The sequence below is a fragment of the Andrographis paniculata genome, unplaced genomic scaffold (genome assembly GCF_009805555.1).
Source record: "Andrographis paniculata isolate CXL003 unplaced genomic scaffold, ASM980555v1 Contig38END, whole genome shotgun sequence".
NCBI classification, from domain to species: Eukaryota; Viridiplantae; Streptophyta; class Magnoliopsida; order Lamiales; family Acanthaceae; genus Andrographis; species Andrographis paniculata.
In genome coordinates this window covers 1,630,969-1,658,821 of record NW_026137571.1, presented here as the reverse complement: position 1 = coordinate 1,658,821, position 27,853 = coordinate 1,630,969, and the positions used below count along the sequence as shown (strand labels likewise).

The 27,853-nt window shown below is 27.3% G+C and overlaps 1 protein-coding gene across 1 annotated transcript; it reads left to right on the top strand.

Moving 5' to 3' along the window:
* Positions 1-19,092: 19,092 nt before the first annotated feature.
* On the top strand, positions 19,093-27,844 carry LOC127250829 (putative ripening-related protein 1). The gene is made up of 2 exons (XM_051274255.1): positions 19,093-19,655; positions 27,280-27,844. Exons 1-2 carry the CDS (start codon positions 19,093-19,095, stop codon positions 27,767-27,769), a joined length of 1,053 nt encoding a protein of 350 aa, XP_051130212.1. The 3' UTR covers positions 27,770-27,844.
* The last annotated feature ends 9 nt before the right edge of the window (positions 27,845-27,853 follow it).

The window sequence follows — 27,853 nt, the reverse complement described above, 5'->3', positions numbered from 1 at the left end:
ATTTAAATTATCATCTTTTAGTCAGTCCGTTTTTATAAAGAAAAATATATTATTTTTTATATTACTATATTTTTTGATAATATAAAAAAATAGATTAAACTCAATATACCAAATAAATACACCATAATATTTATATGAAATTTGGTATATTTTTACAAAGAAAATTATAAAAGAAATTTTAAAAATAATAAATATAAATAGAGCCCCTATATGTTTACTTCATATAATTTTATTCAATCTTAATTTCATTACTTTCTTTCCAAATGATTACATTCAATCACTAATGAAAATCTCTAGCATTATATATGATGCTTTGTGAAGGAGAATAATTTAATTTGACTAAAACATGTGTAGAAAAATAATTATTAAGAATTTTTGAAACTTAAAGTAAAATAAATAAATAAATCCATGGGTATGTTTAGTTTGTGTTTGAAATATAAATCAACAATATTCAATTCATATATTTTCTAATAAAATATATTATTTTATTTCTCAAAATATTAAATCAAAATATTATTTGTTTAAAATAAAAAAATCCCATGTATTTATTTATTACATAAAACTACATTGTGTTAGCATGAATTTTATATAGATTACACTTTCCATCTATAAATAACAATTGCAATGAACCATATGCCAATTACAGAGATCATCTATTTTTAATTAATGTTATTGAAGTGATTTAATTGATGGATCTATTTTTTAAAAATAAAAATAAAATATACTAAATAAATAAACTTAAATTCCTCTTCTTTTTTTTTATTCTTTTCTTTTTCTTTAGTAGCTTAGCTGCCGTAACAAGTGGCGGAACCAGCCTTGAATTTAGGGATTCGGGAGCAAATTAACATAATTATATTATTAAAAAATGTATATATAATTTTTACATTAAAAAATTAAATAAAAATTACATACGTCTTTTATTGAATTAGGCTTTTCATGGAATTCTATATATATCTATGAGATCGAGAATAAAATTTGTTTATTAACTTTAAATTGAGTATCCGTTTCAGTCACTTTCTTGCTAGAAAGCAACAAGGCAATGGGATAGTCGAGCTCATGTCTTCTTCGTGAAAAACTTATCTTCCTCTAACGACGAGGTCACAATGGTGAGAATGGTCGATGGAGAGAAATGAATGATCATAGTTCTAATTACTAACAACAATATGGTTTGTTCACTTTACAATTTTTTCTATTACATTTCTCATTGTATTGTATCAAAAGAAAGTTGTAATCGATTTAAAAAATAATACTCCCTCCGTCCGTCTTTAAGGGTCACATTTATATTTTGCGTCATATTAAAAATATCCTTATATTTGTATAATATTTTTTTTTGTACAAATGTTACTCTACTAGCATTATAAGGCACTAATTGAAGTATTTTTGTAATTTTTTCTTAATCTATACTATATTGTGATATAATAATTAATATTCAAATATCAACACGTAAAAAATAAATGAGACTCTTAGAGTCGGACAGAAATAATATTATATTGATGAGTATGCTTGTGAAAATGAAAATTTTAGAATACACTTTAAACCCTAAACCCTAAACGGTCATCCTCGCCCTGTCAGTCGTCGTTTCCGGCTAACACTTTTGAGGCTTCCAGACTTTGTGCCCACGGTATACTTAGGGCTAGAATCTATTTTCCCGCCATCTCGTCATTGCCGGAATCCACCTCATCCTAGACATCGTTGCCGGCCAGTTTTCGTCCAAATCCAGGTATACTATCATGGTTTTTATTTTTTATTTTTTATTTATTTTTTATTTTTATTTTAATACAACCCGCTTAGAATATCTTCGTGTAGGTTTGGGCATTGCAAATTTCGATTTAGCATTGTTAATTTGGGCAATTTTTAATTTTGGTAACCTTTTGTTGATTTAGGATTTAGATTTTTCGATTTATTTTTTATTTTTTAATTTGGGGGTTTTTAATTTCAATTTGCTGTTTTGATCACAATCTGATAGTTTTTAAAATAGATCAAATACTAAAGAGATTTCTTGGTGTGGATTGTTTAGTAATTGAAGAAACATACTACCTTCATCTCAATTTTTACCATTTTCATTTATTCTACCAAAAAAAATATTCATTTTCTATTATAATAAAAATAATTCATATATACTTATCAAAATAACTCTTATTTTTTACAAAATAATTATTTTATTTTGTATTTACAAGGACAAAAATATCAATATCATCTTATACATTTCACTTATTAATAAAATATTATTATTTTTAATCTATTATATATAAAAAAAAAAACAAAAAGATATTTTAAATCTGAACTGAAGGAGTGAATTATACATAAAATTACATGGGAGAGGTTGTGCAAAAAATTTTACGGTTTGACGAAACTCTGTCATAATTTTGTAAAAAGACTTATTGCGATTTCAGCCACTAAATTTTTCACCAAATATACAATCACAATACCAAGGCTAAAATTAGAAAATCCCTCAAATCAACAAGATAAAATCTAAAAACTTAAATCCTAAAGTTAGCTGAAAATGAAATTTTTTTAAAATTAACAAAAATAAATTGAAAATTTTAGTCTCGAAACCTACACGAAGGATATCATATTCATCGTTTAATTTCATACAAAAATTAAATTCAACAATTATTTCACTTTAAAATTACAAATACAAAAAGAGAACACACCCCTAATTAGTAACTACTTGAGGTAATAATTCTAATAGTCGCAAATTAAACGTTAATCATGCATAATTAAACTACACATCACACACACACATATATATATATATATATTAATAATTTATTGATTATAATACAATCGTTCAAAATAAACGCACTCTTAGTATATATTAGAACGGAATATGCAGTCCCAAATATTAATAAATCGAAAGAAATTAATATATACATCGATCGTTACGTATTGTTGTGTCTGTGCCAGCAAAGCAACATCGCAATGCAACGCTGCAATATGTAGAATTTGGCCTTCTTCTGATTCCGACTCCGACTCGGACTCCGACTTTGATTTCGATTTCGATTTCGATTCCGATTCCGATTCCGATTGATGCATTTGGAATTAGATTTCTCCCCAGATGAGCTATCCTCTCTCATTATAAAACCATACACCAAACTATTTCTGCAACTATGAATTCGGAGAAAGAAAACTATGGAATATATATATATATATATACATACAGATATTGGATATTTGTTGTTTGTCTAAAGATTCTTTGGTAATTATTAATCCCTCCGTCCCAGATACCGTGTAGACACTGTAGATACTGTATTCTAGGAGGGGTGTAATTAGTAGATAATTAAGAATGTATTAGTGAAAATAATTATTTTATAATATAAATAATTATAAATTAAGATTAAGATAACTAATTAGTTTAATCAAAATTAAAATAAAATAAAATGAGATTAAAGTGTGTAATCATTTTCCAAAAAAGAAAAGTGACACGGTATGTGGGACGGACAGAAACGGCAACATGAACATGGTATCTGAGACGGAGGGAGTAATACTCTATGCCCAATTGTTTGTGTTTGTTGGGTTTGATTTGCATTTTTTTGGAACTAAAGTAAGATATTATGAAAAATTTATCAAAGAGTTAATAATAATAATAATAATAATAATAATAATAATAATAATAAAAGTACTAATTTAGTTATTAATTGTGAGTGAATAAAATTGATTACGTATAAATTTAGTAAAATAATACTCCATCCCTCCCAAAATTATAATTTGAGTTGTGTTTGACACGAAATTTAAGAAATATTGATATTATATTAATAGAGGATAAAAAGTACGGGTAAAAGACTTTTTTACATTTGTGAGTGTATTAGTGTAAAAAATAGTGGCAATTGTGTAATAAGAATGAAAAAATATGATTAGTTTTATAGTAATATGCTTATTTATAAAAATAAGACTATTGTTTTGAGACGGACAAAAATAGTAAACAAAACTATTGTATTAAGACGGAATGAGTATAATATAAATATAATTATCCCTTGGAATTAATTGGAAATCAATTTATATATTTTTTTAGCTATTAGGGCCACATAGATATTTAAAAATCTTTATATTATTCATATATTTATTACTCTCTTGGTCTCGAATATAATATTATGATTATTATAGATACAAGAATTTAGAAAATTTATAATTAATAAATAATTTAAAATTTATTAGTAAAATTAATTATAATATAATATAAATTATTATAAATTAATATAAAAATAATTAATTAATTTAATTTAAAAAAATTAAAAATATTATAAATTACAGTAAATTTAAAATGAGATTATGTATATATAGTGTGTTCTATTTGTGAAAAAACAATACACATATTTTTTTAAAAAAAACTTAATATATTAAATATATTCATTATTTTTATATTACCTATACGATATATTTCTTCAAATAATTTTACAAAAGAAGCACATATTACCTATACGATATATTTCTTCAAATAATTTTACAAAAAAAAGCACATTAGTAATCATTAATAAAATGACATAAAATGTAAAATGGACAAAAATAAAAAATATAATATTATATTTAAGACAAGAAAAGATAGAATAAAAACCATGGTAAAATCTAACTATATTATAAAATATTCATAGATTTGAAATTATACTAAAATTTAATTTTTTTCTCTAAAAATATCAAATTAAACACATATTTTTAATTATTACACTAAATTTAATTTTACATTCAAAGCATCACATGAGTAATATTTATATCGTATCAAACAACTATTTCAATTCAAAATTTTACTATTCAAAATCAAAACTCAAAACTAAAAAAAGTATTATTTTTACTATTTTTGTCTGTCTGATTTCAAAGTATTATTTTTCTATTTTTTTTTTAAAAGAGTAAGCATACACTAATACCAAAATATTCTTAACTTTTATGTAAATTACAAATATATCATTAAATACAATTACTTTATACAAAAATTTAAAGAACAAAAATGTCAAAATTTTTTACGTTGTTCCACTAACCAATAAAATAATATTATTTCTTAATCTACTGCAAAACAATGTTATCATTTCCTAATTTATTAATTGTGCTATCCATTTAATATAATAAATACTCTTCCAACTTATACTATATTGCACAAATATCATTACTTTTATATTACACAATACTAATAGAGATTTTTTTGTCTTTTTCACTACAAACTAATATAGAACTCTCCGTTCGTTAACAATATATCTATTTTTCCATTTTCGTCCGTCCCATAACAAAGTATTCATTTCTTTTTTTTTTTTAATAACTGTACTATCTACCTCACATTACAAATACCCTTTCCATTTACAATATATTACACAAATGTCATTACTTTTATATTATACAATACTAATAAGAACAATTTAGTTTTTTTACTTTTATTTCTACTATATTTTAATATAATACTAATATTTCTAAAACTCCGTGTAAAAAATAAATTGATATATAAATATGGGATGAATGAAATACTAATAGTAAAAAAATTTGTGTAAAAAATAAACAGTAATTTTTCTGTGAGACGGAGAGAATATCAATATTTTAAAATATTACCAATTATACGAGTGTCAGTGCCAGCTACGTAGCTGCCATGAAAGACAAATGTTTTGGCCATGTGAGTTGAATGTTGACCGTTGACTCAAATTATTGTTACTCCGTTCCAGATACCATGTCCATGTTGCCATTTCTGTTCGTCCCACATACCATGTCACTTTTATTTTTTGGAAAATAATTATACACTTTAATTTCATTTTAAATTTTAAATTTTATTTTATTTTTAATTTTAATTAAACTAATTAGTTATCTTCATTGTAATTTATAATTATTTATATTATAAAATAATTATTTTCACTAATACATTTTTAATTATTTACTAATTATACTCTTCCTAAAATACCGTATTTACAGTGTAACAGACACGATATCTGGATGGAGGAGTATTATTATTATTATTATTATTATTATTAATTTATTATTGTTTCAATAGTATCCGTGTGTTTAATTCATTTTCAGTGCTTTTATTGGTCATTGTGGTCCACGCACTGTACGGACGACGAGTAGACATCGTGTTAACGATAACGATAACGCGCGTGTGCTTTTTCAGCACATGATTGTTTCTGTGATAATATTTCATTTATATAATTTCTTTTTAATTTTTATTTTCAATATAATTTATTTTATTTTTGAAATATAATTATATATATATATATTAATTATATTTTTAAATTTTATATTTTTTTCATCCGTCTCAAATTATCATTTTTTATATCATTGTATTTAAAATTAAAAATATTTTTATATTTGTATAAATTTTTATGCAAATATTATTCTATTAGTATTATAAGACACTAATTGAAGTATTTTTGCAATTTTTTCTTAATTTATATCATGTTTTTATATAATAGTTAATATTCAAATTTCAATACGCAAAAAGTAAATGTGACCCTGGAGCCGGACGGATGTAGTATTTTATAATTTTTGAATCTTAATTAAACTATTTAGTTACCTAAATTTTAATTTTAATCTATAATTATTTTTACTAAATACTACTTCATTCGTCCCACATAATTTATCATTTTTCCTTTTGGAAATTTTATTATACAATTTAATCACATTTAAAATTTAAAATTTAAAATTTTTTTATTTTAATTAAACTATTTAGTCATCTTAATTTTAATCTTAATTTATAATTATTTTTATTAAATTATAATTATTTTCACTAATACACTTCTTATTTACTTACTAATTACACAATAACTAAAATTTAGTGCCTAAATTAAATGAGACAGTTTAGCTGGGACAGAGAGAGAGCATTATTTTTACTAATACACTTCTTAATTATTTACTAATTATATTTACCTAAATTTCTGTATTTCCAGTAATAAGCCCACAAAATATACAGGAATGGAGTAATAAAATTCATAATTTATAGGCCCAAAATTAGACCTTTCATCTCACTTATTTGTCAAATTTTTCTATTTTCGTGTGTCCCACATAATTTGTCTTTTTTTTTTAAAAAAAAAATATAATTATATATTTTAATCGCATTTTAAATTTTATAATTTATAATTTTTTAAATTAAAGTATTAAATTATCTTAATATTAATTATAATTATTTTTATTAAATCATAATTATTTTCACTAATGCATATTTTAATTATTTACTAATTACACAATATCTAAAATTTTGTATCTAAGCTGAATAAGACAATTTAGTTAAGACGGAAGGAGTATTATTATTATTCTTTTTTAATTTGCGTTATGGGCAAATCCTTGAGAAAATCTGGAGACTTCAAGGTTTAAAGTAATAACTTTACGATCACGAGTCCATCTCTACACTATCAGGTCATCTCTTATAATTTTTTTATATATATAATATGGGAACCTGTAGCCGCTATCCTTCATGTGCGCTCTGGGTAAACCTCCGATCGAACTTAATAGCCTGCAAACTAGATCTGACAAGACAAGTTACACTAGCTGAACCATGTGTAATAAAAAAAAATCAAGAGCAAGTCAGCTAACTATGTTGTTTTTGCATGAATATAGGATCTCAGTGATCTTTTGTTTGTTTGTTTTTTTTTTTTTATATAGGTTGTGTTTAGTTAGAATCACATCAAATGTTATTTAAATAAGAAATTCAAATTTAAATCAAATTTAGATCGATTTTGATTTATGTTAACTTTGACGTGAATTAGTTGTTGAGTATAATTAAAATTTTATAAGCTTTTTTTTTTTTTTTTTTTTTTTTAAGATTATGTGAGAATATATAGTAAAAAACTGAATAATAAAATAAGAAAGAACAATTCTGGGTGTTTTATATATATATATATATATATATATATAGTAATTTGGATTTAATGTTATTTAAGAAAAAAAATTATATTTTATAAATAATTGCAATTATTGAATAGTAAAAACTGAAATCAAGTCATATAAGAACATAGTCAAATATGTTTGGTTAGTGATTTTATAAAAAATTTAGGATCATGGATTATATGGAGCATGTGCTCCGATGTCTATAAAATATATTTAGATAATTATACTCCCTCCGTCCGTTTACAATGGTTACATTTACTTTTGGCGTGGTGTTTAAGAAATAATAATATTTTAATTATAGTGAGTAGTTAAAAATAGTGTAATGACATTTTTGTCCTTACTTTTTGTGTAAAAGTAATGATGTGATGTAAATAAGGGTATTTGTAAAAAAATATAGGGTATTTAATGAAATATAAACTTTATAATTGGACGTCCCAAAGTTGAAATATGTAAACTTTGTAAGCGGACGAATGGAGTATTATTTAATGAAGTAAATCAAAATACTCCCCCCGTCCCGCAAGAAGGTTGTCATTTGGGTTATATGTCATTGTACTTAACATTAAAAAATATCTTTATATTTGAATAATTTATTCGAAAAATATTATTGTATTTGTATTATAAGAAGCTAATAAACTTATTTTTGCTTTCTTTTCTTGATTTTTACGGCGTATTGATATAATAATTAATATTCAAAGATCAACATGTAAAAAGATCGTGGCAACCTTCTTGCGGGACGGAGGAAGTATTAATTTTATAGGCATTCTTACTGGAAAAAAAAAAAAATGTGACTAAAAGAACAAATATAACTTCATTTTGTGCATATTTTGAATACTACATTTGTCCAATCTTTATGGTCTTAAAAGATTTTCTTGTAGTAAATTAAAAATAATACTACATTCGTTCTAGTCAAAATGATCTCTTTAGTTAGAGACATGGTATTTTAGGTAGTGTAGATTATTAAATAATTAACAATAAGTTATGATATTATTTTATTATTGTTAGCATTATATCTCAATAAAATATATACATATGAATAGAATTTCGTAGAAAATAAAATTTTATATAATACAAATAAATAAAATTTATTTATTTATATATAATTAATTTAAAACTAATTTTATAAAAAATAACTAGTTTTAAATATAAATAAAAATATTTGTTTATGGATGAGAGATAAAAATAATGGACTTTTGAGTGAGTCTTACGTGAGATTAAAATTTTAATTAAATTAATTTATATTTGTTAAATATAATTAAGATAAATAAATTTAATAAAAATAAAAATAAATCATCTGTTATGAAATATAAAAAATAAAAATGAATAATCTTTTATGACAGAAAGAGTATTATATTAATGAATATATACAATAAAAAATATAATATTCTTAAATTTAATGGGGTTAAAATTAATATTTAAATTGATATTTATATAAATAAAAATAAAAATAAAAGGATTATTAAATAAAAATTATATAAACTATAAAAGAAAATAAAATATTTAGGTGAAGAACTTGGGTGTGTTTGTTTGGAAGTTTGGATTTTGAATTTATATAATTACATAATGTGATATAAATAAATGTTGATACAATATTTTAAATAAAAATTATTTTTTTATATAATATTAAAATAAAATATATTTTCTCAATCTCAATTTAAAGTATATTTTTTACTATTTTTGTTCCTCCCACTTTGAATATCACTTTCATATATTTTAGAAAAATAATTATACATTAATATCAAAATATTCTTAACGTTATTTAACTATAAATATATCATTACACATATAATTAGTTTATACTTAAAGTTAAAAATAAAAAATATATAAGATTCTTACATATTTTCATTAATTAATAAAATAATACTCACTCCGTCCTAATACAATAGTTTTATTAACCATTTTTTATATTCCCAAAATAATAGTCTTATTTTCATAAATAACTATATCACCAAAAAAACTACCCCTACTTTTTCACTTTTATTATACAATTGTCACTACTTTTACACTTATACACTCACAAGGGCAAAAAATTCTTTTATCTATATTTTTTACCAACTACCAATATAATATAATTATTCCTTAAATCTCTTATCCAACCCTATTAAAACTATATTTATAGGACGGATGAAGTATTATTTTTTAATTTAATACAAAACTTGAAAAAAAATCCATTTGATTTGAAAAAAGAATAGTAAAAAGTATGTAGAAGTCCTTCGAAAAACACACTAATAAAAATAAAAATTGACACATGACAATAATTTTAGGATGTGTCCGTTTGGGGATTAGATTTTAAATACATTATTCATCTTTTTTTTTTCTCAAAAAATCAAATCAAATACCTATTTTTTTATTTTTTATATTATACTAAAAATCAATTTTATATTCAAAACATCGTATCAATACCTATTTATATCACATCATACAACTATTCAAATTCAAAATTTTTACTATTCAAATTCCAACTCAAAATCCAAAACTCTCAAACATACACACCTTTTGAAGGAAATGGAATCTTGTAAAAGTACTCCCTCCGTCCCAGATACTATGTCCACGTTGCCGTTTCTATCCGTCCCACATACCATGTCACTTTCCGTTTTTGAAAAATAATTACACACTTTAATCTCATTTCAAACTTTTAAATTTTATTTTTTTTTAATTTTAATTAAACTAATTAGTTATTTTAATCTTAATTTATAATTATTTATATTATAAAATAATTATTTTCACTAATACATTTTTAATTATTTATTAAATACATCATTTCTAAAATACCGTGTCTATAATACAGGAGTAACGAACAGAGGAGTTATTGATACTACAGCGTACAGTGCAATCGTGCAGACAACTCTGAGTAAGTAATAATAATAATAATATTGATAGTCCTGTCATCATATTTTTGGTGATTTTTATGTTGTCAGTGTTTCATCTCATCAGATATTAACTACATTTGTCATTTAATTTGTGAATTCTTTTTATTTTCATATATTTCATATAATTAACTTTTTTGTAAAAAGAATATATAATTATATATTTTAATTATATTTTAAATTTTAAAATTTTTAAAATTTATTATTTTAATTAAATTATTTAATCATCTTAATTACTTACTAATTATACAATACCTAAAACTTCGTATCTAACGTAAAGTGAACAATTTAAATAAGACGAATGGAGTAATACTCCCTCCATCTCCGTTCAATAAAACTTTTTAATTAGTAAATGATATTTAAGAAAATAATATTGAATTATTTAATAATAATGAGTTATAATATAATTTTATTACTCCTTCCGTTCCACGTATCATGTTCATATTGCCGTTTCTGTCCGTCCCACATTCCATATTACTTTCTTTTTTTAAAAAAATGATTACACACTTTAATCTCATTTTAAACTTTTTAATTTATTTTTTTATTTTAATTAAACTAATTAGTTATCTTAATATTAATTTATAATTATTTATATTATATGATAATTATTTTCACTAATATATTTTTAATTATCTACTAATTACATCCCTCCTAAAATACCGTGTCTACAGTGTAGCAGACACGGTATATGGGAAGGAGGGAGTATTTTTTATATAATTAATAATATTTGTAATTTTAAAATAAATTTAATATACTATATAATTAAAAAAAGTTAGAATATATATTTAAATATTTATTTTTTTAGGAGATAAATAAATTAAAGAGGTTTTGAATGAGTCCTCTGTAAGGTCTAATGTTATGTGTTACGTAGTTAATTTATATTTGTTAAAGTATATTTTGATTTAATAAATTTTATCTAAAATAAAAAATATCAATTGCTATGGAATAAAAAAATATCAATTAAGATGAGACAAAACGAGTACATTTTTCATCAAATATATTTTTCTCAATTGTTATGTGTTGATTTAGTATCTTTAATGTAAGAGTGAAATTTTATACAATATAATAAATAAAGAATTTATATTTGATTTGATATTTTTTTAAGAAAAAATTATTGAAACACTAAAAAAACTATGGAAAAAAAAGTCATAACTTTTAAATTTTGAAAATTTCTTAAGTTAGTACAAAATTATAAAATTTTAATATTTTATACTCTCTTGGATTCAAGTCTATAGTATTCCTTTGAGTTTTGTTGTAGATAAAAAAAATAATAATAATAATATTTTATTAGTTAATTGAACTGAAAGATGGATTTCATATTTTGTCATTTGTATTTTATATATAAATAAATTGTACATGTATTGATTATATTTGTAATTTTTGTCGATTTAAGAGTATTTTAGTATTAATAAATGATTATTTTTACTATAATATGAAATTGATAATTTTGAATGAGACAAACGACAATGAGAAAAATGATATTTTGTCTTCAGACAAAGTTAATACTTCATTCGTCCGGTTTTGAGGGTTTCATTTACCTTTTACGTCATTGTATTTAACATTAAAAATATCCTTATATTTGTATAATTTTTTGCACAAATGTCATTATAATATTATTATAATACACTAATAGAAGTATTTTTGTTATTTTATCTTCATTTGTATTATGTTTTTATATAATAATTAATATTCAAATATTAACACGCAAAAAGTAAATAAGACCTTTAGAGCCGGACGGAGATATTATAATTTAGTCCCTTCATCAGTTGTATTGTGTCTATGTTGCTATTTATGTACTTTTTCATATCTCATTTCACTTTTTTTTTTAAAAAAAAAATTATATACTTTAATTATACTTTAATTAAATAATTTAATTATTTTAATTTTAATTTATAATTATTTTGATTGTATTATAACTATATATATATATTTATTTATTTTCATGTCTACCGTAGTAATCAAAATCCTATATTCAGAACAAAAGGATCAAATAGTTACGGTATTACATATTAGTTATTTGAATTTGAATTTATAATTATTTCTATTGTAACTACAATTATTTTTACTAATATATTTTTAATTATTTATTAATTGTATTTATTCTTATGTCTACATTAATGATCAGAACCCCATATTCGAACTAGAAGGGTCAAATAGAGTTATACATGACACAATATTTTTAATATATAGAGTATATATATACATATTTTTTTTCGTCCATTTTTAAAGGTCACATTACTTAACATTAAAAATATATTTATATTTGTATAATTTCTTTTACAAATGTTCTTCTAGTAATATTATAAACAGTAATGAAAATATTTATGCAATTTTTTTTTAATTTGTACTATATTTTGATATAATAATTAATATTCAAGATGATAGCATAAACAAGTAATTGGAACGATGTTGGTACGAATTTCACTCGGTCCTAGGGTGACGACTTTGTTGGGCGTTGGGCACGTAGGGTGGCAAGAACATCTCAGGGCGGCCCAGACGCTTCCAGGCAGCGTGTGCCCAATGCTCGGCCGCTGGACGTCCTTTGGCCGACAGTTACCTAGACTGGACGGCCACCGTCTACCACTGCTCCGCCAATGTGGCCACCGTCTACCACCGTCTCCGACTGCTCCGTCGATCAATACATAAAACGTAAATGAGAATTATAGAATCGGACAGCGTTACTTTTCAAAAATATCTATTGAAAGACAGTCAGAGCTATGTGTGGGACAGTGAGACTGAATTGCCGACACCCGAATGAATCTTCATCAAATGTAAGTGACCGTGCACGTGACTAGTGCTGTACATATAAAGCACGGAAATTTAAGGCTGCATTTGTCTAGGAATATTTTTTTTTTTAATAGTTAATTCAATTAGTTGTTATTCATTAGCAGATTTAATTAACTGATTTGATTATACTAAAATATTTGATAAAATAATTTTTAAATTAATTTTTTATATGTAAATGACAATTAAAATATATTATGGAGTATTATATTTTAAAATATTTAGTTGCGTTCCTTCTATGTAATTTTTTTTTTTTAAAAAAATTATTATAGTATTAGTTATTCAAAATTATAAAATTTTACTATAATACATCCATTTGGCTTTAAGGGTCTTGTTTACTTTTTGCGTGTTGATCTTTGAAAATTAATTATTATATCGAAACGTAATACAAATTAAATACAAATTTAGAAAAAAATGCAAAAATACTTTCATTGGTGTCTTATAATACTAATAGAATGACATTTGTACAAAAAATTATACAAATATAAGAATATTTTTAATGCTAAATTGAATAACGTAAAAGGTAAATGTGACTTTTAAAGACGGATAAAAAGAATATTTCTTTTGTTTTTTTTAAAAATATTTAAAAAAATTAATATATTTTTATTAAAAACTATTAATATAAAAATTGTTATAACAACTTGGAACACTACTTCGTAAGAACATATGCAATGGACCGTATAAAATAAAGCATCATAAAATGGCATGCAGCTTGCGTGTCCAAACAAATATTTTAAATAGAAGCTTTTAATTGTATGTATCGCATAATAATAAAATTAGTCTTGTCTCAAATATTCTTGTTCCGTTGTTTGTTTTTGCCGTTCGTGGTCGCCAATTGCTGCCGGAGATGAAGGCCGGAGCGGCCGCTGACTCACCGGAGAAGACGACCGACGTGCCTGCAGCTATTCCGGTGTAGATGGACGTAGCCCGAGCAGCCGCTAGTTCACCGGAGATAGGCCGTTTTTGGGTTTTGATGAGCATGAGCAAAAATAAAAAAATGGGCCCTTATTTTATTAATTTATATATAAATAATAAGAAAATAATTATTTTTAAATATTTTTTAGGCTTGTTTGCTTCCATTACAAATAAAATATACTTTCTCTCTGACGCTTTAACAATCTATCTATTTTTTTATTTTGATCCATCTCATAACAAAATATCAATTTTCTTTTAGGTAAATTTTTTTTTGTCCCGTAACTAGACCCCCTTATCATTTTAGTCCCATAAGTGGAGCATGTCACAAACTAGTCCCATAAGTAGAAATTTTTCGTTGTTTTAGTCCTCCGGCGCCGGAGACGCCCGCGTGGCTCGCCGGAGGTGACGTGTCTGTCAGGTGTCCCGCCAGGTCAGCGACACTTGGCGGACACGTGGATTTATTACAAATACCCTTCCAATTTACAATATATTACACAAATGTCATTACTTTTATATAAGACAATACTAAATGGGTTAATTTAGTCTTTTTACCATTATTTATACTTTATCTCAATCTAATACTAGTATATCTAAAACTCCGTACAAAAAATAAATGGATATATAGATATGAGACAAAGGGAATAATATTTTTTAATAAAATATTATGCTCATTCTGTCCCCATTTAAAGTATAATTTTTACCATTTTCGTACGTCTAATTTCAAAGTATCAATTTTCTATTTTAAGATAAAGTAATTATACATTAATATCAAAAGTTTTTTTACCTTTTACTTAAATTACAAACATATTGTTACACATACAATGACTTTATATATAAAATTAAAAGACAAAAATATCAAAAATTCATGCACATTTCCCCTGACTAATAAAATATTACTCATTCAGTCCAAACTCAAAGTATCATTTTTATCATTTCTGTTCGTCCCACTCAAATGTATTCATTTCTTATTTTAGTAAAAGTAATTATACACTAATACAATTACACATATTTCTTTCTAAAACATACTTACACATACAATTTCTTTACCACAAAAATGTCAAAATCTCTTACACACTTATAAAATACTATTATTTTTTAATCTACTATAAAATCCCAAAGGGCTCTTTTGAAATGACACGAAATGAGTATTATATCTTAATCTATTATAAAACTCCAAAAAATCCATTTGATTTGTAGGCGGAGAAAGTACCAAAATATATTTAAGGAAATTTCAAATTTAAAATAAATATTTTAATATTATATACTTATATATTTATAACATTTATTTTATATATATTATTATTTTACGAAAGGGCCCAAAATATTTGGGCCGTAGGCGTGGCCCAGGTGGCCATGCTCAAGCCGGCACTGCCCGGAGAAGATGACCGACGTGCCCGCAGTTGTTTAATAATACTATATAAATAATATTTATTATATAATATTATATTATATTTTTAAAATATTAATTTATATAAAATATAATAATATTATATAATTTTTATATATGAAATATTAAAATTATTCGAATTTATAAAATTAGCTATATTTAAAAATTTGAATGATTGAAATAAATTTGAATTAATATATTGCTGGGATAATTTTTAGTTTCCAATAGTTTTATTAAAGAACTAATTGAAAATAGATTGAATATAAAAATTTTAAATGTTAAAATTGGATATATAAAAAAATTGATTGAAAACTATACATGTGAGGTTTAATTTTTTGAAATAAATTTGAATTTCTATTTGTAAATAAATTTAAAATTATAATTAATTAAAATATAATTTATTTATTATTTTTATAGAGGTAATGAATTGTATTTCCTAACAGAGGTAATACACCTTGTTATAATAAAGTTTGACAACGTAATGAGAAAGATAATAGAAAATTTAATTGTAACAGATACTTTAATACGTTGCTTACATGTCTATTAAGAAATTATAAAATTTGGTGTTTTCATCGAAGCTGGGAAGTAGTTCGCTATTATCCCATGAATTTGGATTAAAACAATATGGGTGTGTTTGTTTGTGAGTTTTAAGTTTTGGATTTGGATTTTTGAATAGTTATTTGATGTGATATAAATAGAAGTTGATGTGATGTTTTGAATGTAAAATAAATTTGTAGTATAATATACTCCCTTCGTGTCCACGTTGCCGTTTCTGTCCGTCCCACGTACTATGTCACTTTCTTTATTTGGAAAATGATTAGACACTTTAATCTCATTTTAAATTTTTTAATTTTATTTTTTTAATTTTAATTAAACTAATTAGTTATCTTAATCTTAATTTATAATTATTTATATTATAGGATAATTATTTTCACTAATACATTCTTAATTATCTAGTAATTACATCCATCCTAAAATACCGTGTCTACAGTGTAGTACACTGTAGACACGGTATCTTGGACGAAAGGAGTAAAAAAGAAAAAATAATTACTTGATGTGATATTTTTTAAAGAAAAAAAAGAATTTAAATAGTAAAAACTTATAATAAAATTCACAAAATAACATAACATATGTGATTATATTGTTCCCTAAACCACCCATTTTATGCCTTATACATATTATTATTATTTTATATTCAAATACTTTCGATATAAATCAAATTACAAATATAAAAAATATATCAAATATATAATATTTTGTGAAAATAAAATAAAATTTCTTTATATTACAAAACTTTCAAATTCCAAAAATATTGACAATAAAAAATACTAAAATTTTCTTAATAAAAATGAGAGAAATTTTGAATGCTTTGCAAGAAAAATGAAATTTCTTTCAAAACATTAGCTAGGAATGTTATTTTTTCAAGGTAAACTGTCTTTTTAGTCCCGTAACTGAAACCTTATCATTTTAGTCCCATAAGTGGAGTCTGTCGCAAACTAGTCCCATAAGTGAAAATTTTTCGCTATTTTAGTTCTCCGGCGTCGGAGACGCCCGCATGGCTCGCCGGAGGTGACGTGTCCGCCAGGTGTCTCGCCAGGTCAGCGACACCTGGCTGACACGTGTATTTTTATTTTTTATTTTTTAAAAATTTTTCAATTTTTTTTTAATAGGATCAAATAAAAAAAATAAAAAAATGCAAATAAAATTAAAAATAAATTAAAAATAAGTTTTAAAAAATGAAAAAAAAATAAAAAAATCCACGTGTCCGCCAGATGTCGCTAACCTGGCGGACACGTCACCTCCGGCGAGCTACGCGGGCGTCTTCGGCATCGGAGGACTAAAACAACAAAAAGTTTTCACTTATGGGACTAGTTTGCGACAGACTCCACTTACGGAACTAAAATGATAAAAAGATCCAGTTACGAAACTAAAAAAACAGTTTACCCTTTTTTTCAAACATCAGCAAAACATTGCTCTACGAATTTTATAGCACATGGAATTCGTGACACTCTACGAATATGATGTTGCCATTCATCGACTTTTTATTATTTTTGAAAATATTAATAGATAAAAATATATGATAAAAAATTATATATATGCATTCTAAAAATGTATATCTATATAATTTTAATGAATTCTACTATATTCCTAATAATACATAACAAAATTAGCTACATTAAAATTGTTCAAGTGGCTATACGCGAACGAGTACTAATATATATATATATATATACTGGGTCTATTCGTTTAACAATTTTTTTTACGATGATTTTTTTAAAATATGTTATTTTATCTTATAAAATATTATATTAAAAAAAATTGCAAATATATATTTAATTAAACACACTAATATTTATCTACAAATTTTAATTTCATTGAAACCATTAATTACTACCTCCGTCCCACATAACGTGTTTGCTACACTGTATACACGGTATTTTAAAAAGGTGTAATTAGTAGATAATTAAAAATGTATTAGTGAAAATAATTATTTTATAAATATAAATAATTATTAATTAAAATTAAGATAACTAATTAGTTTAATCAAATTTTAAAAAAATAAAATTAAAAAGTTTAAAATGAGATTAAAGTGTATAATTATTTTCCAAAAAATGAAAATGACATGGTACGTGGAACGGACATAAACGGCAATGTGGACATGGTATGTGGAACGGAGAGAGTATTATTTATTTATTACTTATCTTGTAAAATATGTTTTTTCTTAAAAATATATATATATATATATATATATTCATCATGTTTTTCTACATCATATTTTTCAATTTTACTTTACCATTTTCTATCATTTAGAGTCCATATTTTACAAATATATATAACTAAATACTATTTAGATTCAAAATTCAGAATAATTTTGTTTAAAATTCAAACCCAAAGGCACAGCTCTATTTACATAATTAATTAAATACTTCTTATATACTAATCAACGATTTCTTTCTTTTTTTCTTTTTTTCTTGTCCCACCTTCTCAAGAAAAACAAAACTATAGCAACAATGCTCCAACCACCAATGTGACAATTTATTATATATATATATATATATATATATTTAATTAAAATAAAAATAAAATATATCTTTAAAAAAATGAAAAAATATATAATAATAATAATAATAATAATAATAATAATAATGAAAGAACAAACAACACATATACTGCACTATGGCACCTAATCTGGATTGACTTGAAAACTACTATTACATTATCCAAATTGGTTTGAGCACTTTATTGGATCTTTACACTACAAAACCCTATATATACATGAAACTCTATGTCAACATTTCGTACCAATTTGAGAAGAAAAAATATATATATATATATCAAAATTATATTATCATGGACAACATTGCTAAAGCATCTCTTCTCCTTATCCTCATCTTCGCCGCCGCCGTCGCCGCGGCGGCGCCGGCGGTGGCGAGGCTTCAAACGTGCAAGCCGAGCGGGAAAATAAAGGGCAAGACGCCGCCTCCGGGGCAATGCAACACAGAAAACGACTCGGATTGTTGTAAGGACGGGAAGCTCTACATGACGTACAAGTGCTCGCCTCCGGTGTCCGGAAGCACCGGCGCGGTTCTTACGCTAAATAGTTTCGAGAAGAACGGGGACGGCGGGGCGCCCTCGGAATGCGACAATAAGTACCACTCGGACAACACTCCGGTGGTGGCGCTGTCGACCGGATGGTACAGTGGGGGGCGGCGGTGCCACAATAATATAACTATAAGTGGTAATGGGCGGAGCGTGGCAGCCATGGTGGTGGACGAGTGCGACTCCACGATGGGGTGCGACGACGATCACGACTATCAGCCTCCGTGTCCTAACAACATTGTCGATGCGTCCAAGGCCGTGTGGAAAGCTTTAGGGGTTCCGGAGAGCGACTGGGGGCAGATGGACATCACTTGGTCCGAATGAAGCTTAGTCTTCGATCATTTTACTAATTATTTTCGATTATTTTACAATTTTTTTTCTTTGATTTTGTGTCGTAAATATGTTTGGGTGGTCGATGTTGTGAATGTTTATGTATCGGTGCTCGGCTTGCTATGGATATTGACTATGATTGTGTACTGAAATTGTTGTCTCTTCCAAATTCTCTGTCTTTCTCTTCCTACTTCTTCATTACTCATTAACTTCCTCCAATCCCCAACTAACTTTAGATAAGGTTTTTACGTTCTCTTTCACTCCTCCATAATCTCACTTGAACACGTCAACCCATCTTGGACGCTGCCGGTTGGAGGGACTTCTTTGTGGTCGGATGGGTTGATCCTCCAGGTTGGCTGCCATTCTTCATCGAGCTTGAAAATTAGAGAATAATAATTACAAATATAAAAAATATATATTAATATGCCTACTATTTTGTAGATTATTATTATTATTTTTTTTTTTTTTTTTTTTTTTTTAATAACACTTTCAAATTCCGAAAATATTGACAATAAAAAGTACTCCCTCCTTTCCAGATAGTATGTCCACGTTACTGTTTCTGTCTGTCTCACGTACCATGTCACTTTGGAAAATGATTACACACTTTAATCTTATTTTAAATTTTAAATTTTTTTTTTTTAATTTTAATTAAACTAATTAGTTATCTTAATCTTAATTTATAATTATTTATATTATAGGATAATTATTTTCACTAATATATTTTTAATTATCTACTAATTACACCCCTCTTAAAATACGGAGGAAGTACTACATTTTCTTAATAAAAAAGAAAAAAAAATTTGAATTGATTAATTGCACAGCTTTTCAAAATAACTAATATAAAAAATATATAAAAATATAATTATATATTATAAAATATAGTACTCCTTCCGTCCAAAAGAGTTGTCTTGTTTTTCCATTTTTGTCTGTCCCAAAACAATTGTCCTGTTTTCTTATTTAGTAACCGTGGTCCTCACTTTATAACAAAATTATTTATACTTTTCCAAACTACCCATAATTATTACTCTAACTTACTTTTTAAAATCCTTCAAAAAGTATGGACATTTTAGTCTTTTATATTCTATTTTATACCTGTTGAACATATTTTTCAACAAAAATAAAGTAAAATTCAAAGATATAGAAAATATCCTTAAACTTGATTAATTAGTGCCTGAGATTAGGAATCTCTAAACACTGTATGCTACAGAAAATAAACTGGAAAATAAAAGACTGAAATTTAAAGTGGTGATCCCCAAATCTGACTTTGCTTTGTTGAAGTTGATTGAAGATGCCTTGCCAAATGATGATCCAAATCCTTAAATATTCTTTGAAGAAAACGTTCAGAACCGTCGTCTGGTCAGTTACCATAACCGTTGTTAACCGCCCCAAAAGTTCTCTTCTATTGACACGTGTGTCAACCGTTCTACTACGTCCGACCTTCAAAAAACCGTTCGTCAGTTGCAACTTCCTCTAACCGCCCCAGAACTGCTCTCTCACCCGACCTGCACATGCTACTTCACTTGGTCCGAACTTCGTATCACGTCCTGACCTCAATGCCCGACCTGCTTCTTCGCCCGACATCATTTGGGCCGACCTCCGCATCAGCCGCCCTCCGTCTTTGACCGACTTTAATTGGTCCGACCATGGACCAACCAAATGTGGTCCCGACCACGGACCAACCGACCGGCTCTATTTGCCTTATCTCTTTAGAAGGACAGACTGTCCTCTGGACAGACCTCCGCATCTGTCCGTACCTCTTCCTTGCCCGACCTTTCTCTTGACAAACCTTCGCGTCTGTCCGACTTCGTCTTTCACCCGATCTACGGTTTACCCGACTTGGGTACACCTTTTTTCAGACTCCGCCCGACCTTTCTTCCTTCCCGATCCTTGCATCTGTCCGATTGCACCCTACTTCTGGGTCATTTAACTTATATCCAGACCCGTCCAGAATCCCACTGCCATTATTTATTATTATTATTTTTTGTGCTTAACAATACCAACTTTCAATTAAATACTATTATTCTTTAATTCCCGTGTTAACTTCCAATAAGTCACTTTTTCTGCGACGGAGGGAGTATTACTTTTACTTTATTCAAAATTATTACTCTAATCAAAACATCACACATCTACAGCAGCAGCTTACGCGGGGCTTCTTCCCCATTCTTTATTTCTTTTGTTCTCTCATTCTCTTCTTTCCTTTTCTTCTTCACGACTTCACTTACCTCGTGTTGTTGTGTTGTTTCTCTGCCCTAGTGACTACTTAGGGTGTGTTTGTTTGGGGGATTGGATTAGATTTCCACTATTCATCCCATTTTTTTCCCGTAAAAAATATCAATTCAAACGCCTATTTTTCATTTTTATATTATACTAAAAATCAATTTTACATTCAAAATATCACATCAACACCTATTTATATCACATCATACAACTATTCAAATTTAAAATTTTTATTATTCAAATTCCAACTCAAAATCCAAACCCCCAAACAAATGCACCCTTAGTGTCCTCGATCAGGTTAATATTTTTTCTTAATTTTTTTTTTAAAAAAGAGAAAGTGCCGATTAAAAAAAAAAACGTATTCCAACAAGTTATTGACGATTCTAATAAAAAATGATCCATTTTTCGATCTTTCTCTTCCCCACGGCTAGTTTATTTTAATTTTTTCTCGTGTGGATTTTAAAGAGACAGTGATAAAATTGATGATAAAAAGATTATTCTTTTTGCATTTTGTCCTTCAGTGACTAGCATCATCGATGATTTGATCTTGAAATTTAAACTCTTCGTAAGGTAATTTATGCATTCCAATTAAATCACTGTGTTAATTATTTTACATTGCCACATTATACATTCATAAGTAGAAAGAATGCAACTAGAATGTAGTATAAGGCATTTGATTATGTGATGTCTTCAATGTGTAACTACTTTTATGCATAGTAAAATATGGAGGAACTGTTGGTGTAAGCTCCTTTCACTCATACAAACAACCAGTTATTCTAATGATACACACATATAAGAAAAAAATATCTACTCAAAAAATACATTAAAAGACTTGGAAGATGAATTGTCCTTTTTAATTGTTGGAACATATAGTGACCCTTGAAGATGTGGTCGAAGAAATTGTTGGTAAATATTTTGGGTGCAAACCCAAGTCTCACATTGGAAGTTGTGAAGAAAATTACACACCTTATCTGTCCCGAGTGAACTCCACTAGTACGAGGCATTTTGAAAAATATCCAAAAACAAATCCGTACGGGCTCAGCCCAAAGCGAACAATATCATAATAGTATTGAGTTGGACCAGTCCCAACAGTGGTATCAGAGACCGGTTAGATGGTGAAGTGGACTGGGTGGCATTAGACATTGGTTGTGGTGGTGGGCTCGCCCTCGTGACCTGCGGATGAGCCTTGTGTCGAAAGTCTCATGGCGATGTAAGTCTCACATTGGAAGTTGTGAAGAAAATTACACACCTTATAAGTCCCAAGTGAACTCCACTAGTATGAGGCATTTTGGAGAATATCCAAAAATAAATCCGTGCAGGCTCAGCCTAAAGCGGACAATATCATACTAGTGTTGACTTGGCCCAGTCCCAACAAAAGGTATGTGTTGTTTCGTAAGTTTGATTTCACTTAGACTTTTTAAGGTTACTTGGAGGGGCTTTTATGTTTCGGTACTTGTTTAAATAGCCGGTTATTGGTGCGTATAACTTAGCTGTTGTTGATTGAACTTAAATTGTTATAGAACTATAAAAAAGACAAATGTTATGTTTCTATGTTTTGTGATTATCCAAACATTCATGCAAGTCAAACTAGACAAACTATGTGTGGCATGTGAACTGAAGCGTCGAAAGTTTGAATCCATGACCTCACAATTACAAATCCAATCCCGACACAACCAGATAACCTCACCTTATTGTCCAATGTAAGTACTGCTTAGTTTGTAACAGTTTTTGAATGCTTTGCAAGAAAAAATGAAATTTCTTTCAGAACTTTAGCAAGAAATGGTATTTTTTCAAAACATCAGCAGCATTGCTTTAAGAAGATTCCACACCGACATAAAATATGCAATATTATGTTGTTGGGCGAAAACATTGCTCTAAATGAATTTTATAAGACATGGAACTCTTCGCACTCTATGATTATGAAGTTGCCATTCATCCACTTTCCAGTATTTTTGAAAATATTGATAGATAAAAATGTTTGGTAGCAAATTATATATATACATTCTTAATAAAAATATTCATATAATTTTAATGAATTATGTAATGTCTCGATTTCGGAGTGTATAAAATAATATTATTATAGTAAATAAATATTTTTATAATATTTAGGATCAAGAAATTTATATTTATGAATAAATTTTATTTCTACTTTATATGTTAATTATGATTGAAAAGATCGTTAAACATATAATATCGATGAAGATAAATATAAAATATAATATAATAAATATATAATAATAATATTAAATGTTATGATTTGAAGATAATGTTTATAATAATAATAATAACAACGTTAATAATAATAATATAATTATATATATAAATCAAACAAACCTTAGAAAGAAAAAAAAAAAAAAAAAGGAAATTAGCTGTTCGATTTTAGTATTGTATTCTTTACTAAATGTAGAGTTTAATTATGAATTTTAATATAAATTTACATATTGGAATATTCAAAATTTTATAATTGGCTATTTGGCTATTTAATCGATAAATTTCTCTAGCTAATAGTCTATTCGTAGTCCTAACGTTATATTTTGAGAATTTCATATCGATCCGAGCCGAATTGAAAATGGTAGTTTATTGTACCCGCCTGTTTATTCATATTTTTAAGTATTTTTTTATTTAATAATCGGGTAATATAAATATTATGAGGCATAAGAGTTTTATAGCTAGAATATCGTATTTTACTAAATATAAAAATTTAAAGCCCATGGAGCAAATTATAAAAATCAGTTTTTTGAATAAGCAGGTAGCTCCTATGAATAAACATATAGCTCATCTGATTTGAGTTAATAATAGTGCATATATACGTTGGAGGAGATTTGAGTGAAATTGCTAAAGTCAGAGAGTGTGTACGCAGTAGAGAATTAAATCTAATTTTAAGAAATTAGGTATGCATGTTACATGTGATTCTGATTAATATGCTAATGTGATATTATAAGAATCATTTTGTCATGCATGTATATATCTGTATATATGTGGGCATATGCATGTGTGAAATTTCGCATTTTATGATATTTTTTATATACGTATTTGATCGCGTTGATGAATTTATGAAAATAAGGATAGGTGAGTTGTCTCACAAGCCCTTTTCGATAAATTCACTTATTTGACATGATGCACACATATTGCGCGGTTTATCGGTTATGTTTTATGAATCTATCGTTTAGTCGCCATGTGCGGTAGTGCTAGGCGAGGGCATCATCTGGGGTTAGGATATTCGACCACGATGTACCGTAACACTTAGGCGATAGTGGACGATAGTAGTCGGACAGTTGGGTGACTTAGTCGTACGGTCATTCAGGGATTATACCCATTGTAGTTGAGACGTATTTAGTCTAATCATTCGTGTTAAGTGTTGTTCCACTCATTGGACTGATCACCGGTGAGGTCTATCGGTAGTTTAGGATCGTATGCCAAACTCCAGACGTGATCCCGTTAGGGCGCGCGATGAAGAGTAGAGTTTCCGGGTTTTCCTTGGGTGATTCCAGGTTGCACAGATTCTACTATGTTACACAGGATAGGGCTAGTCAGTGGGGGTCCTATCTTCGCTATCACAGACTATGGGGCGTCTTGTAGTTAATGGCGACAACGTTCGGCTATCCATATATTGATTGTGGGAGTCGTATGGTGGGTATATGGAAGTGACTGGATGACCGTTATATTATTATGGGTTTATCAGGTCCTTCCTTGAGTCGAATATTTTTTGGCTATTTATTGATGATGGTCTAGTGAACCTGTTATTATGGGGTCGAGATTATTCCGGTTGTTCACTTCGACGGATGTATATATATGTGCATGTGCATTGTTGTCGAGTTTGATATTTGTTGCATCATTTCACTATTAGCATGACATGACATGTATTTTATGATTGACGGAGCTAGACTTTATTTTAAAATGTATGATATGACATATTTCACGTTAGTTATTAAAATGGATTTAATTCTAAACTGCTTCTAAGAAAAATATTTAGTTCAGGTATGTTTGGCACCTCCGGGACAGGGACATCTCGAGATATAGAAAGATGGCCTGATTGAGTGAACTTACATCCATTGTATTAGATGTAAATTTTTAACCGGAAAAACTTCTTGTGTAGGAGTATGTTTTGTACATATTCATAAATCAAATTTTGTTATATATAATGCACTTTTATGGTTAATTTTAGCCTTAATATTGTATTATGAGACCCCGATGTAAGAGGTAACGACCTCCTGATGCAGTGTGGCGGTAGCTTTTCAGTCCAAGCCAATGGAGGTGTTACACATTATACTATATTTTATATAATGCATATCAAAATTCTTATATTAGAAATTGCTCAAACGAGGCTACCGCGAACGAGCACCAGTATATATATATATATATATATATATATTGGGTCTATTCATTTAAGAATTATTTTTACTATGATTTTTTAAGAATATATTATTTTATTTTATAAAAGTTTATATTAAATACAAAATTAAAAATATATATTAAATTAAATGCACTAATATTTATCTACAAATTTCAACTTCATTGAAACTATTAATTGTTATTTATTATCTATCTTGTAACATGAACTTCTTTTCAAAAAAAAAAGTATTCATCATGTATTTCTACGTTATAATTTTCAGTTTTAAAACTTAGACTCCATATTTTACAGAAAAAAAAAAAAATAATAATAATTAAATATTATTTAAATTCAAAATTCAGAATAACTTTTTTTTTTTTAATTCAAACCCAAAGGCACTGCTCTATAATTAAACACTTCTTAGATACTAATCAACGATTTTGTTTCATTTTATTTATGCATTTATTTACTTTGTCTCACAAGTCACAAACCCAATTTTTACCATTAAAAAAAAAAAAAAATCCTAAATTCTAAATTCTAAATTCTAAAACTTAGAGAACTTATAAACAAAGCTTTTGTTTGGAATTAGGCAGGCATGGCACGTTGCAGTTCACATTCTCAAGAAAACAAAACTATAGCAACAACGCTCCAACCACCAATGTGACAATTTATGATATATATATATATATATAATTAAATATCTTTAAAAAAATGAAAAACATATATATATATATATAAATTAATCATAATAATAATAAAATTCGAAGCACGTAGCAGCATAGTTTGAAAGAACAAACAACACTTTGGAACCCTAATTTGGATTGACTTGAAAACTATTACTCCTTTTACATTATCCAAATGAGTTTGAGCACTTTATTGGATATTTACACTATAAAACTCTATATAAACATGAAATCCTATGCTAACATTTTATACCAATTTGAGAAGAAAAAATATATATACATACATATATATTAAAATTATATTATCATGGACAACATTGCTAAAGCATCTCTTCTCCTTATCCTCATCATCGCCGCCGGGGCGCCGGCGGAGGCGAGGCTTCAAACGTGCAAGCCGAGCGGGAAAATAAAGGGCAAGACGCCGCCTCCGGGGCAATGCAACACAGAAAACGACTCGGATTGTTGTAAGGACGGGAAGCTCTACACGACGTACAAGTGCTCGCCTCCGGTGTCCGGAAGCACCGGCGCGGTTCTTACGCTAAATAGTTTCGAGAAGAACGGGGACGGCGGGGCGCCCTCGGAATGCGACAATAAGTACCACTCCGACAACACTCCGGTGGTGGCGCTGTCGACCGGATGGTACAGCGGGGGGCGGCGGTGCCACAATAATATAACTATAAGTGGTAATGGGCGGAGCGTGGCGGCCATGGTGGTGGACGAGTGCGACTCCACGATGGGGTGCGACGACGATCACGACTATCAGCCGCCGTGTCCTAACAACATCGTCGATGCGTCCAAGGCCGTGTGGAAAGCTTTAGGGGTTCCGGAGAGCGACTGGGGGCAGATGGACATCACTTGGTCCGAATGAAGCTTAGTCTTCGATCATTTTACTAATTTTTTTTTTTATTGTGTCGTAAATATGTTTGGGTGATCGATGCTGTGAATGTTTATG

What these genes read in the sequence shown, in the direction of transcription:
- LOC127250829 (XM_051274255.1), top strand. Translation starts at nt 19,093, where the DNA reads ATGGACAACATTGCTAAAGCATCTCTTCTCCTTATCCTCATCTTCGCC. An exon ending in GGGCAGATGGACATCACTTG is followed by an intron (nt 19,656 to 27,279) that starts GTCCGAATGAAG and finishes GGCGGAGGCGAG; the next exon opens with GCTTCAAACGTGCAAGCCGA.